The sequence below is a fragment of the Zingiber officinale genome, chromosome 10B (assembly GCF_018446385.1).
Source record: "Zingiber officinale cultivar Zhangliang chromosome 10B, Zo_v1.1, whole genome shotgun sequence".
NCBI classification, from domain to species: Eukaryota; Viridiplantae; Streptophyta; class Magnoliopsida; order Zingiberales; family Zingiberaceae; genus Zingiber; species Zingiber officinale.
Window position 1 is genome coordinate 90,370,279 of NC_056005.1, and position 17,242 is coordinate 90,387,520.

The following is a 17,242-nucleotide window of genomic DNA, read 5'->3' on the forward strand; positions in this document are numbered from 1 at the left end:
ATAGTCAACCTAAAGGTGTGGCCGATCGGAAGGCCACCTGGCTGATCGGCCACAACTGTGCCCGATGCGGCGCAGAAATAGCTCGGTCGCGAGCTAGGTTTCCGACGTTCATGAGTCCACCTAGGAAAGTTGAGGCGTCGAGCGGCCTGTTCGCTTGGACGAGTTGCGAATCAACGAAGACACTCCCGTCCGAGTATGTGGCCGAGCGGCCTTCCTGCTCGGACCAATACACGTCCCCTCCCGGACGATAGTGGGTCCCTGCATATCTCCCAGTCAGGCTAGTAACAGACAAAAAGAGCAGAAGAGGACGAAGGGGGCAGCCGGTGATATCCTTCTCGAGACATGTGTCGCCGACGAACAGCATGGTTGGCGGCCGGACCGGACAGAGAATCGTATGGTGGAAGTTTCCATTGTCATGTTAGAGATATGCTCAGACGGTTGAGGTATGGCGTCAGACGCACTTTTCTGACACGGCCATTTCTAGGTATGCTTTGAGAAGCGTGCACGCCTCGAAGAGTGTGCACACGCCTCCTGAGAGTCCTATATAAGGGCCCCCAACCTTAGACGGAGGTATGCATTCTCATCTACTGTAGCTCTTGGCCTCATTACTCTGTCTCGATTTCTTCTCGCCTGACTTGAGCGTCGCAGGGACGTCGCCGGGATCCCCCTCCTGGCTCGGTTTTGCTGCAGTTCACCGGAGTCCACGTCAGCTCAGAGTCTACGCGGAGTCAACAGTAGCGGTAGACTATTTCTCAAAGTGGGTGGAAGTCGAGCCGCTCGCGAAAATAACCAAGCAGATGGTCAAGAAGTTCATCTGGCAGCATATAATATGTCGATTCGGCATTCCACGACGACTCGTGTCCGACAATGGGCGACAATTCGTCGGACAGCAGCTCCGAGAATGGTGCGAGGGGTATGGCATTAAGCAACACTTCACCTCCGTGGCTTATTCGCAGAGCAACGGGCAAGCTAAGGTCGCCAATCGGGAGATCCTGCGGATTCTTCGAGTTCGGCTCGACCATATCGGTGGCAGCTGGGTAGATGAGCTTCCGGGCGTGTTATGGGTGATTCACACTACCCCTAAGGAGGGAACGGGGGTCACGCCTTTCCACTTGGTATACGGGGGAGGTTGTCGTTCCCGTGGAGGTCGGAGTAGAATCCGATCGGGTACAACAGTACGACGTGAGTAACGCCGAGCGGAGACAGCTAGAGCTAGACATAGTAGACAAGGTGCGAGCCAAAGCAGCCGTCCGGCTAATGGCGTACCGGCAAAGAATGAAGCAGAATTACAACAGGCGAGTGATTCCAAGGGCATTCCAAGTTGGCAACTTTGTATGGAAGAAGGTGAAGCCAGTCGGAGATGTGAGCAAGCTGGAGGCACCCTGGGCTGGGCCTTTCAAGGTCATCAAGAAGCTCCGATCGGGCGCCTATTACCTCGAAGATGAAGATGGACGGCGGCTAGAATGACCATGGAGCGCTAAACATCTCCAACCGTACCGAGTCGGATGAAAGGTGTGACCATGTAATTCGTTATATGTACTTTCCGTTCCTCGATCCCTTTGAATGCAAGAATGATATCAAAAAGAAAAAAAAAACACCGAATGGCTAAGCTCCATGAAGACCGTCGAGCGGCGACATTAAACTCTAGAGTCGAACCGGCGACTATAAACCCCCCGGTCTGAAGACCGTCGAGCGGCGATGTTAAACTCTAGAGTCGAACCGGCGACTATAAACCCCCCGACCTGAAAACCGTCGAGCGGCGACGTTAAACTCTAGAGTCGAACCGGCGACTATAAACCCCCCGGCCTGAAAACCGTCGAGCGGCGACGTTAAACTCTAGAGTCGAACTGGCGACTATAAACCCCCCGACCTGAAGACCGTCGAGCGACGACGTTAAACTCTAGAGTCGAACTGGTGACTATAAACCCCAACCTGAAGACCGTCGAACGGCGACGTTAAACTATAGAGTCTAACCGGCGACTATAAACCCTCCGGTCTGAAGACCGTCGAGCGGCGACGTTAAACTCTAATGTCGAACGGGCGACTATAAATCCCCCGGCATGAAGATCGTTGAGCTGCGACGTTAAACTCCAGAGTCGAACCGACGACTGTAAATCCCCGGCTCGTAGACCGCCGAGCGGCAACCATAGGGTTTATCATTGGCATCGTGTAATCCTAATGGAACTTACGGAAGAGTGATGGTCTTGTACTCGACTACCGAGCGGTAGCTCGAAGATCGGGAGGCAAAGATTCGCACGAGTCAGATAGCTCGCTCACACACGGCAGTTGGACGAGCAGCCAAGGAAAGGCCAAAGAAGGTTCATTGATCAAAATTAGTCGAACGGCGGGTACACAAAGTGAAATAGGCCAAACGGCCAATACATATCCACGACTTCACTCTAAATAATTAAAAATCTTGTCCGAAATTATGGTCAGAAGATCAGCATGATCGCGAACGGGAATAGTGAAATCTTCAGGAAGCCGGCCTTTTTTCTTCAGATAGTCAGCCGTGGCGGAGATGACCAACTCTGTTAGTTAAAACCCTAGAGCCAATCATTTAATGATTGTTGATGGACTCATTATATCATATTCTTATATATAAAGACATTTGGTTTTTTGGTTATTATGCTTACTTGTATTGGTGTCAAATAAACTAAGTATAATAACATCCTTGAGTAGAAGGTTCTTACCTATATCAATCGATTGGTTGAATCGATAGTGAAATGATATAAGGAACACTACTCTTAATCATTCCTAGTCGAGTATTAACATTCAGGGACAATGTTAATGCAATAAGACTAGTATGTAGGTCAACTCGATGACTTGATCTCACAAGTCATGAATATAGAGATATCAAGTTGACACATGAGTATGCATTGGAGAATGTATACTGAATGACCCACCATGAGAAAGTATCATGGATCGTTATATAAGTGTCATATACTTTCTCATGTGGCTATTAGTATGACTACTAGTCCTTGGACCTGAAGTCACCATGCATCCATATATAAGGAGTTACGTACTTTGGCTTCGTCAAATGTCACCCGTAACTGGGTGGACTATAAAGGCGATTACTGGGTATGTAATGAATTATGCAGAGGGATGTGAGTGATGTAGATGGGATCTATCCCTCCTATATGACGGGAGCGACATCGATATTCTTGATAGAGTGAGACCACGAAGTGCATGGCCATGCCCAAATGAGTCAATATGAGATATTGAGCTCATTTGATTGAATAAGTCTACTTGAAGTTCAAGATTTAGATTGATTAGAGGATGACACGGTCTATGCCTCACATTGATAAATCTAGATGTCTATGATAGAAGGACAATGTCATATATTGTGAGGAGTCACAATTAGTTGTCACAAGGTGATGTTGGATCTCAACATTCTTGTAACTTGGGTAGTAATGATGTGTTGCTAGATACCGCTCATTACTTATGCTTCTAAATGGGTTTAGAAGCATTGCCAATGTTACAAGAACCTATAGGGTCACACACAAAGGACAATTAGATGGAGATTAGGTTCATATGATGAACCAAGAGGATTAGGTTCATGTGATGAACCAAATTGGATTAAGAGTAATCCTAATTGTACTAATTGAGTTGGACTCAATTTGATTCATGTGTTCAACGAGTCTAATTTAGATTATGACTCATTGAATCAATTTAATTAAATGAATTAGATTCATTATATTAAATTGGCTTGAATCAAATGGTTGGATTTGATCAACCATGGGAGTTATAATGTTAAGTTTGACTTGACTTGAGAGGAAGATGAAAAGTCAAGTTTGACTTGACTATTTGCCACCTCATTTGTGAGTTGGCATTAAGTGGCCTAATGATGATATGTCACATCATCATGTTTATCACATGTGTGTGCCACCTCATGGAGGTTACAAATCTCCTCTTTAATGGCCACATTAAATGAGAATGGAGGTTACAACTCCAAGATGTGGTCGGCAACTTATGGTGAGGAATTGAGTTGAATTTTCATTTTCAAGACATTCATTCCTCCTTCTTCCTCTCATTCTTCTCTCCCTCTCCTCCTCCTTGGCCGAACAACCTAAGGTGCTAGCACACCTTTGTTTGGTCTTCTCCACCTAGTTTGTTCGTGTGGATACGCATAGAGGATCGTACACTTGACGATCTTGAGATCCGACGAACCTTTGGATGAGCGGGATTGCGAAGGGCATCGCATCAAGGGTAAAATCTCTCAACCATGTAGTTCTAGTGTAGATCTAGAGGTAAGAAACTCATACACGTAAAATTTTGTTTTATTTTACTTTGCACGGATCTGGTGGCATGGGAATCGGGGTTTCCGCAACGCAAAAAAGTGATTTTTGCGGCCCGAAATTCCCAACAAACTCGAACGCATGGACGAGCCGAGCGCAAGCTTTTTCAACAAATTTCTCCGAGCAGATATAATTCTGCTGCATGACCGTGACTTGACCAGGTTCAACCTCCTGATATTCTTTGAAGGCGGCTCGGGAGGCCTCCAGTGCGTCTTGAAAGGTCTTCAGATCACTCTGAAGAGTGGCCACCTCCGCCAAACGGCCATTCTTCTCGGCAGTGAGCAGGTCGGTCAACTCATTGACTTTCAGCTCAAGCGCCCGGGCCTCAGCATTCTTCGTCTCCAGGTCGGTTATGGCCTGATTCTTCCTGTTGGTGGCCAAAGTGATCTTTTTGTCGTATGTTTTGACTTGGGTCTCGAGCTGGTCCACCATAGTTTGCAAGCCCGAAGATTTGTGTCGCTTGACCTCTAGTAGTTTATTAGTCTTATCCAGGTCGGCCTTCAGCTTGGCGTAAGAAGGGCCTTGAAGGGGAGCCCCACCAGAAACCTTGAGCTTTTTGAACTCCTCTTCAAGGAAAGCCAAGCGGTGGCATACCGTTATACTTTCCACCCAATGCTGCAACCCGGTCAAAAGAAAAATAGTTAGTACCGAACAGAGGAGAAGAAACGAAGGCTTGCAATAAAAGTTACTCCGGTGGTTTGTTGCAAATAGCTATTGCCGAGCAACCCAAGGGGCATCACACCCATGCGTGCTCGGCCATCCTCCCAGACTTTTGCAAGGGGTCCCTGGATGGTTATTAAGTGTTCGGGGCTCGTCGGTTATTCGACCGCCTGCATATATTCCTCTGTCGGTAGGTGGAACAAGGGTTTGATAGTCCTGCGCCGGCCCGGAGTAGACTGAGTGGACGCGGAAGGGGCAGAAGATTGTCCGACTGGCTCAGAGCGAATAAGAGATCGCTTGATTACCCTTGGAGCCGGAGGGAGCGAGCTGAGAGGTCGAGCAACGACGGGGTCGGAAGGCCAATCTCCTTGAGATAGGGTCCGGTCAGAAGACAGTGCTTCCACAGTCGCTGGAGCCAATGGAGGAGGATCGTCCATTTGCTCGGACACATGAACAGCTGAGGTGGCCGAGCGAGTGGGTGTGATCGTTCGGCGGCGTTTGCGTCCAACCAACGGGAGTTCGTCATTAGTAGACTCGGCTTCCTCGGGCTGAGTGGCTGGTTGCGTAGTCGATGGAGCGGTCTCCTCGGCTGCATCAGTAGCGACCGTCCAAGCGGCAGACGCATCGCCCGCCGTCTACACCTCTTCACTCTCGCCTTCATGCGAGCCGATCGAGTGGATGCCCAGTCTCTCCGCCTCCTGCGCTGCAGCCGCCTCTATCTAGGCGGCCTTGCGTTTCAGCATGCCGAACACCACCGATTTCATCATGGTCTCGGCTGCAAGAAAGAGAAAAGAAATCAATTAGACTCAAAGAAAAGGAGAGAAAGTTATTTCTTACCAGGACCGTTCCGAAGTCGCGTTCGGATCGGGCTTAAACTGAATAGATACATCATCCCTTCGGGCAGCAGCTTATGGATGTCCAGCTTCAGCCCGGCCAGCAGGTTAGCCGTGTGTAGAAAAGCGGGCTCGGTCCTGTACCTTTTCAGGTCGGGGGGAGTCGGCAACGAAGTTTGCCATTGGGTTCGGAAGGGTGGCGGCTCGGGAAAACTCAAAAAGAAGAAATGATCCTTCCAATGCTTGTTGGAGGTAGACATTTTATCAAAGAAAACTAAGCTGATCCGAGCTTGAAACAAGAAGGTGCCCAGCTTGGACTGCTTGGGATAGTAAAAATAATGAAAAATTTGAGACTTAAGGGGAATGTTATGCACTCGGAAGAGCACAACTACGCCGCATAGCAGCTTAAAGGAGTTGGGCACGAGCTGGCCAAGCGGAATACGAAAGTAGTTGCAAACTTCTATGATGAATGGGTGGATTGGAAACCTAAGGCCACCTACGAATTGGTTGCGGAAGAAGGTAACAGTGTCGGCCAGCGGGTCGTGAGGCCGGTCGGATGACTCGGCCAGAGTGAGTTTGTGGTCAGCAAGGATGTCATATACATTGATCAGTTTAAAGGCATCCCCCGAATCAAACCGACTCTCCATGGTTTGATACCAAAGGCCGGAAGAGGGGGCTGACGAACTGGCCATAATCAGAGAATGAAAACACAAAAGGTTCGTCGAAAAGGTTGACAGAAAGAGCAACGATAGAGGAGACGCCGAGGAAAACAAAGGGAAGTAAACACGAACACAAGAGAGGGTCAGAAAACTTACAAAGGAACCTAGAGGGAGGTAAAAGATCGCTAGAGCACTGAGGCCAGGGAAGTCGAAGAAGCACGCGAAGGCAGGGACGATGGAATAAGAGTCGGTGCCGGTGCTTTATAAACCTGGGGATCGGTCAACCTTAGTCGTCCGATCCAGGTCATCAGAAACAAAGTTGGCATCTGACCGTCGAATTTAAACTGCCGCCTGTCCCATCGGAGCTGACGCCCTCGCCGTACGATGACGGCGGTGGCGCCATGTGGCGGCAAGTTAGGGGACGACATTTAATGAACGTCATTACTTGGGTGTGGGCACGTGCTCAACCTTAATGGCAAGGATTGGCACGAATTTTGAGGAGATCCGGTAGATGTCAGCATTAATCGTCCTCGGATCAGCAATGCAATCAGCGCCAAGCAAAACTGCCGAAGTCCTAGTAGGTAGGTCGTCGGGCGGCTGCATGGAGCCCCCACAGTGCCCGAACGGAGAAGCACTCACTTCGGTAGCCGAACGACCGATACACCACCAAACTAGCAATCCAGTCAGTCGGACTTTCAGCCTCCTTCGACTAGACTTGAGGGGAAGGCACGTGATCCGGTAGTAAGAGTGGAGTCCCGTGCGGGATAGCAGTCAATGACACGTGGAGCTCAAAGTCAAGATAGTCAACCTAAAGGTGTGGCCGATCGGAAGGCCACCTGGCTAATCGGCCACGACCGCACCCGATGCGGTGCAGAAACAGCTCGGTCGCGGGCTGGGTTTCCGACGCTCATGAGTCCGCCTAGGAAATTCGAGGCGCTGGACGACCTGTTTGCTCGGACGAGTTGCGAATCAACGAAGACACTCCCGTCCGAGTATGTGGCCGAGCGACCTTCCCGCTCAGACTAATACACGTCCCCTCCCATACGGCAGTGGGTCCCTGCTGTTGGAGTGTATACTAAAAGTCTAGCTTTTGTAAACATTTATTTTTGAAATAAAAGAATCACATTGGTCAATATTTATATTTATTTGTTAAATGTAATTGTTCAATTAATTTATATAAGTAGATAACATGGTGTGTGGTGTCACATTCAGAAGATCATGTTGTCGGTTCTTTATAAATTATAAACAATTGCTCACGACTAAGATGGAAAGGAACAAACCATCGGAATAGTCATAGTGTAATTAAGTATTAGTTTATCTTGATTAATAAATTACACTAGTACACTCTAAGTGTATTGAGTAAGACCATTTAGGTAAGTTTTTTTTGTATTGACTTAATAAAAGAACTAGACCTTAGTTATTATGGAAGTGTGTGCTCTTAATCCTAATATAATAACAAGCACATATATTTAATATTTATTTATTTGACTTATCAAAGGGTGAGGTTTAGCTCGATAAATCAATATGCCCGATAAGTTGGGAATGATATTACTTATAGTGTGTGTTGTTGATTATAGAAGGAATCTATGTCCTAGTTATCTAGGTTGAGAATGTCCCCAAGAGGAGCTCATAAGGATTGCCATGTTAAACCCTGCAGGTGGACTTAGTCCGACATGACAATGAAGTTGAGTGGTACTACTCTTGGAGCTAGATATTAATTAAGTGAGTTGTCAGTAACTTACTTAATTAGTGGGCATTCATTATCTTAAACATAGGGAGACTAACACACTCATGATAAGAATGAGCCCATAATGTAATTTGGGATTGGTGCGGTAGTGTGATAATAACTCTCTAGTGGAATGAGTTATTATCGATGAACTTGAGTTGTGTGTTCGGGGCGAACATGGGATACTCAAGCTCATCGAAAGGCCAAAACCAATTTCTCCTCTAGGTCCCTGTCGTAGCCTCATTATAGCCTCAAGTTCATCCAAATATAACCTCATCTTGGTGTCCAAGAAGGGGGTCGGTCCAATGCTTGGTGACCAAGCAAGGGCCGGTCACATCCTCTTCTATAGGGGTCCGCTCTATTGCTTGGTGACCAAGCTAGTAGGGGCCGACCACAATAATTCAAACAAGGAGGGTTGTTTTAAATTTTTAAAATCTTCTCTTTGTAGAAAACTATAAGTTTTAAAAGAGAGATTTTAATTTTTAAAACCTTCCTTATTTGAATTAAGTCACATGTTTTAATAGAGAGTTTTAAAAGTTTTAAAACTTTCCTTTTTTAACCATCCTCGTTTAAGAAAAAAAGAAGATAAGTTTTAAAATTTAAATTTTCTATCATCATGTTAAAAAAGAAAATTTTATAAGAGAAGTTTTAAATTTTAAAACATAATTTTAATTTTTAGAACTTTCTTTTTTTAACTCCTACTTTAAGAAAGAGAGCTTGTAAAATTTTATAAGAGTTTTTCTTCTTGTAAAATTTTATAAAAAATAATATTCCTTTCCTCTTATGGGGGTCGACCACGGCCGGCCATATTATAAAAAAATAAAATCATCAAATTAATTTTTGGTGATTGATTCAATCAAGAGGAAAGAAAAGGAAAATAAAAAGGAAAAAGGAAAAACTAGAGGAAGATTTTAATTTTTGTAAAAATTCTTCCCTTATTTGCCTTGGGCAAGTATTATAAAAGAAGTGTATTCTCTTGCTTGGAGATCTCTTGGTGGTCGACCCTCTCTCTTCTCCCTTTCCCTTTGCTCTCTTCTCCTTGGTGGTGGTGGTGGTCGGATTTTAGAGGAAGAGGAAGAAAGCTTTTGGGTGGTGTTCATCTTGGAGGATCGTCGCCCACATGACGTCCAAGACGAGGCGAGGAATACGGCAGAAGATCTCGAGGTCATTAGTTTACAAAGCGAAGATATAATTAGTAATTATTTTCCGCATCATGCTAGTTATTTCTTTTTGTAAGAATTCCAAACACAAGAGGCATTAGATCTAGTTTTTCGAATTAGTTTTTCGAGTTTGTGTTTTCTTCTTTTTCGAATTTATGATTCGATTGTTCTTTTTGGTTAACCTAGAGTTATTTAAAGAAATTAAATATTAGCTTTCCTTAAAAGGCTTTGTTTAGGCGGTGGTGATTGCTCCTATATCCAAGAAGGCCATGTGCCTCGCCATGCAGTCCTGAAAGCCAATTTTGGAAATTAATATTTAATTGAATTAATAACATAGGTGGATTTGAATCAATAGTGTTAAGTTCCGCTTGCGATTCAAATCTAAACCATTAAAAACAGATAAGTTAAATTTGAAATCAATGATGTTAAGTTCCGTATGCGATTCCTAATTTAAATTCTAAAGAACATAATAGGTTATTTAAGGAAAGGTTCGACACTTGTACAAAAAAATTTTGTACAGTGGAACCAGTACGTTTTTCTAGGACTAACCAACACCTGCATATCTCCCGGTCAAGCTAGTAACAGACAAAAGGAGCAGAAGAGGACGAAGGGGACAGCCGGTGATATCCTTCTCGAGACATGTGTCACCGACGAACAGCATAGTTGGCGGCCAGACCGGACAGAGAATCGTACAGTGGAAGTTTCCACTGTCATGTCAGAGATATGCTTGGACGGTTGAGGTATGGCGTCAGGCGCACTTTTCTGACACAACCATTTCTAAGTATGTTTTGAGGAGTGTACATGCCTCGAAGAGTGTGCACGTGCCTCCTGGGATCCCTATATAAGGGCCCCCAACCTTCGACGGAGGTATGCATTCTCATCTACTGTAGCTCTTGGCCTCGTTACTCTGTCTCGATTTCTTCTCGCCTGACTTGAGCATCGCAGGGTCGTCGCCGGGATCCCCCTCCCGGTTCGATTTTGCTGCAGGTTCACCGGAGTCCACGTCAGCTCAGAGTCTACGCGGAGTCAGTAGAGAGCGCCACTCCCCCAACATCCATCGACTCAACTCTCGGACAGGATCATATACTAAATACATAAATAAACTAAAAATAATATATTATTATAAATACTACTTGGCTAGTTATTTAAAAAGTAAAAATATTTATAAAATCTGAATAGTTCAATTGTCAGACTATTTGTTTCTCAATCTATAATATTGATAACTCATTTAGTGTATTCTGCAACACTGAGACCAATGTGGTGGCGGCAGGTAGTAGCAAAGCGACAAGCAGTAACCACCATGCAGTAACCACCATGCAAAGCGATTGGGGTAGCATGCGACAGCTACCGCGTTGCGCAACTAGGTCACATGAGCAAAGGCTAACCACCCACCCATGTTGCGTGAGATAGCCACTACGAGAATCGACGCGCTTAGGTCTCACAAACGATCGTTGTTGCATGATTAGAATACAATTGGTATCGCGTATTGCAAAATGAAGAGATGGTCAAAGAAGATTAGAATTACCTATTATTCAGTGAATTCATGCATTGGTAGAAAAGAATGCTAGACAATATATCACATGCAAAGAAGAGCAACATCGGAGAAGAAATTGCATTCAAAGAAGAGTCATGCATTGGTGCGTGCCTCGAAGCTGTAAGAATAGGTTTAGCGGTCATTTAGGGTCCATGTCTCTCATTTTGTTTTAGGTATAATTAAAAAAAATGGATCCTTCATTTAGTCGGGCCCTGAGACGATTGCCTCTCTAGCCTCATGGAAATTATGGCCCTACGAAGATACTAGACCATCTATGTGACAGTCATCACCTTTTTTTCTAATTAATAAAGTCAAGCCCCGGGTAATGTTCTAGAGGTTAGACTTTTCAAGTGTTTAAATAAGCATCTAAGGATCGAATATAAACTGTAGCGCACTGTAGGGATTTTCTAATGGAACGATAAATCTAAAAATATTAGTCGCTTAGATGGGTCTCCGTGAGTATTTTTTAATTTATCTTAATCATCGATGAAAAATTTTTATCCAACTGAATTAATCATCTTTAAAATTAGTTGGTTCAAAAAAATAAATATGTAAATTACTAAAATAATAATAATAATAAAAGTCTTAAAATATTGACCTGTCTATATGGTTCAGAGTTGTAAAATATAAGTATTTGTAGTTTTTTAACTATGCTTTTAAAATATGCAAGTGATTTTAAAATGCCAATATACCATTTTTTGTTCAAATTATTTTATTTTTACAAAAACATTGATTTTGAACATACAAATACAATCTAGAAACCCATCAAAGTTTTACTATCCATGAGTGTAAGCATTTATATTAGTTATCTTATTCGAAAATTTTACACTAAGTTTTTAAATAAAATAACTAGAAATTTTTTATATCAACTACCATATTCATTCCCTAAAAGTATCCACATCAAATTTCCTATCATTGTATCTAAAATTTAAGATAAATAATTCATTTTATTAAATTTAGAGAATCACTTTTCACTACACACTTCATCAACTACCCTAAAATTTCTATTATCTTAATTTTTTTATTTTTTTATTCTTTTTTTTTATTTTTTTTATTATTATATTTATAGAATGAGTGGGAGGAGAAAGATTGAAAAAAAATGAGTGGAATAAGAGAAATTGAAAAGAAATATTATTTTACTTTTAGGATAGAGGTTTCATTCTCTAAATTTAGAAAATCACTATTTATCAAATCTAAATTTAGAAAATAAATAGTGTAGGATGCAAAGGTTTTTTAATTACCCTATTCAAATTTAGAGTAAAATCTATAGATAGGGTAGCTGATGCAGATACTCTAAATTTAGCATTTTGAACAATAATTCTTTAAATTTAGGGAATGAAATTTATTCCCTAAACATTATAGAAGAGAGAGAGAAAAATAGGAAACTGATATATTATGAGATAAAAAATAGATATCCAAATTTAATAAACTTTTTTACACTAAATTATATATTTTAGATAAGAAAAATGGTGTGGATGTTCTAAGAGGTGAATAGATAGTTTAAAAGGAAGAGTAAACTTTAATAACTTCTTGGGTCGTATTTATTATAGTAAAAGATGATTGTGTTTATTCTAAACATTCTTTATAGTCTATCTTCAGATTATATGAAAGAAGATAAATCACAAAATCAATTTATAGTCGACCATCAAGTTGATTAAGAGATTTCTACTGTAATACGTCTGTCACCCTTAAACTAATTGGATTCTTGGTTGCATCTGTATACTTAGATTCACCGACTAATTGGTTAAAACTATTGGATAAATATTTAATAATTGTATTAATAAATAAATTTGTATTAAATAAGTTAAAAGATTACTGATAAAATACTCCAAGCCACTCTCATAAAAAAAAAATAAATTCTTTGCTCCACTTGCTAACACCAAAAAGTATTCATTAATGCAATTCATGCGTTTGCATTTATTCCAATCGACTTCCATAAGCAAAGGTAACTCATAATTACTATCTTATACTTGTCAAACATCGAGTTATATGTACCACGAGTTTGAAGAATAGACAAAAAGTATGGCTACGATTACACAATTATATCTTTATGTACATTCAAGCTAAGTGTTCCTCCTAATTCGCTTATTTAGGATTTTAGGTTTAGTTTTTCAGTTATAAGTCCTTCCACTGATCCTACGAAGGCAAATATGCTGAGCAGCAAGCAAAAGGTGCTGAAACCCTGAAGCAGCAGCCAGTCTCTGCTCCAACTCGTTATCCTTCTCTGCACGAAGTACATCTCCACAGGGAAGTAGATGGCGATAGGCCAGAAGAAGGAGGCCCCCAAGACTCCCAGCACCTGGTTGAAGTAAGGGAAGAACATGGCGAGCCCTGTGGCAGCTGCAACGTATGCTGTCCTGAAACACAATCTGAACAGATTCAGCCTGAAGGATGGTAGGAATGATGGCAGTCGAAGCTTGTAGAACTCGTTCACAAAGGCACTGTTGGGGAACTTCCCTGCAGCCCATTCGTCAGCGAAGGAGAACACGGGCTGGCTGTAGACCTAAAGGATTCACAAACTTCAGTCATCAGATGCGTTTTTTTTTTGTTAATCCATTTGGGAGCATTAAAGTTTAATATAAATTTTATTTTGTATAGATAGAGATTTCTTACTTCTTATTTCTAATTCTAATTTCTGATGGATTGGATTTGGATGGATTCGGATTAACTTAAATTTAAGATTTAGGATTTTTTTTAAATTAAATTTTATTTTAAAAATTATGGTGTTTTATGGATATAGTAGCATAAGGTAATGATCATTATGAAGTATTATGATAAAATAAAATAAAATAATAGAAAAAATAGGAAAAAAAATCTTTTTTTTAATCTAGTCGGTAGGATTATTAAGGTTTGGATTTAGGATTTTCGGATTGTATTTAGGTTTGAGTTGAATGTTTTTTAGAATATCCTTGCTTTGACTCGATCCAAATTCATCGAACTCATCCGAATTGACACCCCTAAGGTTGAGGTCTCTAGTTCGAGTCTAGATCTTCTAGTCTATTTTTTCATTGTCCTCTCCTAGTTTGCTCCATAATTGCAGTTAGATTTCGACTGGAATTTGGACGTAACTACTGTGATCCATCCCTGGGTTCATATTCTCATTTATGTTGTAGTTTGGGTCGGGACATGCGACCGGAGACCGCTAGCTATGGGCGGGTGGTCGAGTTGTTGGGTGCCTTGTTAGGGGTTGCCTATGTGCGGCCGTAGGGCAATCTCCGACCAACTTTCGACCGCTTGCTCCTAAACTATAACTTGGATAGAATGTAAACCTAGAAAAGGATCACAATCAGCTAAAATCTAACCGTAATTATGGAGCAGACCCAAAAAGGACATGCTCTCCCCTAGTTGACATGTATCCCTAATTTTATTAGGTAAAAAGCAATAATTTTATTAGGTAAAAAGCAAAGGTCATCCCATATTTAATGAATCCTTAAATAGAGATCCTTAGTTTTAAAAAAAAACATTAAAAGGTTGTCTAACCATATATTTTATATCAAAAATATCCCTTTTTTTCATTGTTGACTATTTTAATCAAAATTAATATATAAACTATTCACTAAAATTTTCTTTACCAACTTTATTAAAATTACTTAAATTTCATAAAAATTACTTTAAATTGATTGAAATGCTTTTAAAATAGTTGTAACATTTACTTAGATATTTATTATACAGTTGTAATTAAACTCTACACCCTCAATCTTAAATCCTAAAACTTTAATTTCTAGGGTGTAGCACAGCTGGGGACGCATAGTTTTATAGTTGAGAGATTGAGAATTTGATTCTCGGGGTGTCATACCTAGAGTTATCATCCTGATCATGCGCTTTCAGCTATGTACTTGTATTTACCTTCCTCCATACCTAAAGTTTTAAATCCTAAAACTTTAAACATAAATACTATTATATCAAAATATTATTTTTACTAACTTGATATTTTAAATTAGATAAAATCACTTTAAATAATTACTATACACTGATAACAATTACTAATAACCGCTATACAATTATAATAGCTATTACAATAATATTGTATTAGCTATTACACTTTGGTGTAGTTGTAGGTACTATAACAAAGATATTTTCAATATAAAATATATAATTAGGACGTCTAATTGTATTGACATTCCATCATCCTAAAAATTCAAAAATAAGAGAACATAACAATTTGTACTCACCTGATAGCCTCCCACTAAGTGAATCACAATGCAAGCATTGGCAAAGCCAATGAGCCAATGTGTTTCCTGTAGGCCAAACCCTGTCAAGAGGTTCCCCGGAGCTTCATCACCAAAGGCAGCATAGCCGAAGCACCCGCAGCAAAGGTAGAAGAACGTGGTGATGTAAATGGACATGGCGTTTGCTCTCTTCATCGTCTGATTCTCCGGCGGCGGCGACTTCAGAGTATCCTTCAATTCGACGATCAAGGTCAGAATTCCACAAAACAAAGTAGCTATAGCCTATAGCTAGGAACTCATGGTCCCCTCACCTCGATGTCGAGGAGAATGACCGAGTATGGATAGGCATAGGCGACGTCCCCAAATGCTTGCGAAATGCGCCAAACCTTTTGGGAAGTGGAAGCCATGGGGACACCTCCGATGCCTCCTTTAATGGTTCCATTTCCTGTAACCCAAAGTTGACTGTAATATAATTAATGATTCTACTTTGTTCATGGATTAGTTAGTGATGATGCACTGAAGGAAACCACTACCGATCACTTTGGCAAGGCCTAGCCCAAAAGCAATGGTGGAGTAGGAGAAGGACATGATGGCCGCGAGAGCAGAGAGCCATGCCATTTCATGGAAGTCTGGAATTTGGGAGAAAACTATCTGAATAACTCCAAACAGGAGCATGTAATTAGAGGAGCTGTCTCCTCCTCCGTTGTCACAGTGAGATCTCTGGATGGCCCTGCTCAGTTAAATAGATATGAGCATCAGTCCTCTGAAGAACACAAGAACTGGAAATTCGATCGACCGATCCATCACCTCATGCTGCTGGCAGAAGTGATGGTGTAGGCTAGTGCTGATCCAAATAAGCTCAGTTGCTGAATGGATCCGCAGATCCAGAAACTTTTTTCTCCTGCGATTGATTTGTTTTTCTTAACAGAGAAAGTAGGATAGGAACTTTGTCAAATACAGATACATAAATCACGGAGGAATTTTGTCTTATCGCAATTGGTTCTTTGGGAGGACAAAAATTAGGATTAGGATATGAACCAGAAAAAGGAGGAGACGGTGGCTGTGAAAATGACTTGACGGAGAGAAAAAGAAAAGGTAAGAACCGGCAAATGAATCAAAATTTAATTAATTATTTAAAAATACAAATGGTGATGTAACTTGTAGTTATTAAATGCACATGGTAGTTGCTTTCGATCGTCACATTTCCTGCGAATAAAATCACTTCACGCGAAAGACTAAAGATCGGAAGATAAAATTCTTCTTGAGAGTCGAATTCCAAGAACTGATTTTGATTCCATAATTATTTTCTAAACAGAAAAGAAAAGAAAATTTTAAGAAGGAATTAAGAAGAAGAGAAAGGGATACCCAAGAAATGGCGGACGGCGTCCATGTAGTGGTGATTCCTGACGTCTCCGTGCTCGGGGTCCGGCGATCTGTAGCAGTCGGCGAGCAGGGACGACTGGACGAGAGTGATCGCCGCAAAGAGCAGCATGGCGAGGGGGCCTGCGACCCAGCCGAGCTGAGCAATGCTCCATGCCAGGGACAGAACGCCGGCTCCGATGACTCCGGTTATTATGTGAGCCACGGCCGTCCAGAGCGTCCCTTCGCCGGAAAAATCGGCCAGCTCAAAACAAGTCAGGCCACAACAAACAAACAAACAAACTTGATCCAAAAGGAAATTAAATGGGGCAAAGGAAACTCCACCTGTTCTCTTGTCATGCTCCTGATCTGGCTTTTTCTGGGGCTTGAGGAGCAGAGGGCCGGCGCTGTCTTCCTCTGCCTCTCCGGCCATGGCGCGTGGTGGGAAGAAGCTGAATCAGGTGCTGCAGGAAATGCTGGTTGTCGTTGTTGTACTATTGTAACAATAATTGTGAACAAGTTGATCGTATTATATTCTGATTGGAGGTGTTGTCGATAAACAGCACTGTCATTCTGTCTCATCTGTAAGATATGTTAAATTAGTCTTTCAATCAGTTTCTTCAACTTCTTCCCAAGATTAGAATATTGAATGAGACTTCAATTTTAAGGTCAATTTAATTGGGCATAAATTATGTTTCTACTTTATTTGAATTAAAGAAAGGCCTTTTATTTGCCCCAAATTTAGCGATTAAATCCTCCAAATAATTAATCAAATTCTATAAGGATGTTCTTTTAGTGGGGACAATAAAGTTACGGTGAGTCTATGCAAGTACTTACTTCCTAATTT

General features: G+C 41.7%; 1 protein-coding gene across 1 annotated transcript; it reads right to left on the minus strand.

Annotated features, from left to right (window-relative positions):
- Positions 1 to 12,798: 12,798 nt before the first annotated feature.
- LOC122030053 (probable amino acid permease 7) lies at positions 12,799 to 16,910 on the minus strand. Its single transcript, XM_042589206.1, has 7 exons — positions 16,741 to 16,910; positions 16,402 to 16,638; positions 15,844 to 15,937; positions 15,570 to 15,766; positions 15,348 to 15,481; positions 15,040 to 15,267; positions 12,799 to 13,370 (listed from the first exon to the last, which is right to left on the minus strand). Exons 1-7 carry the CDS (start codon positions 16,826 to 16,828, stop codon positions 12,957 to 12,959), a joined length of 1,392 nt encoding a protein of 463 aa, XP_042445140.1. The 5' UTR covers positions 16,829 to 16,910; the 3' UTR covers positions 12,799 to 12,956.
- Positions 16,911 to 17,242: the final 332 nt, after the last annotated feature.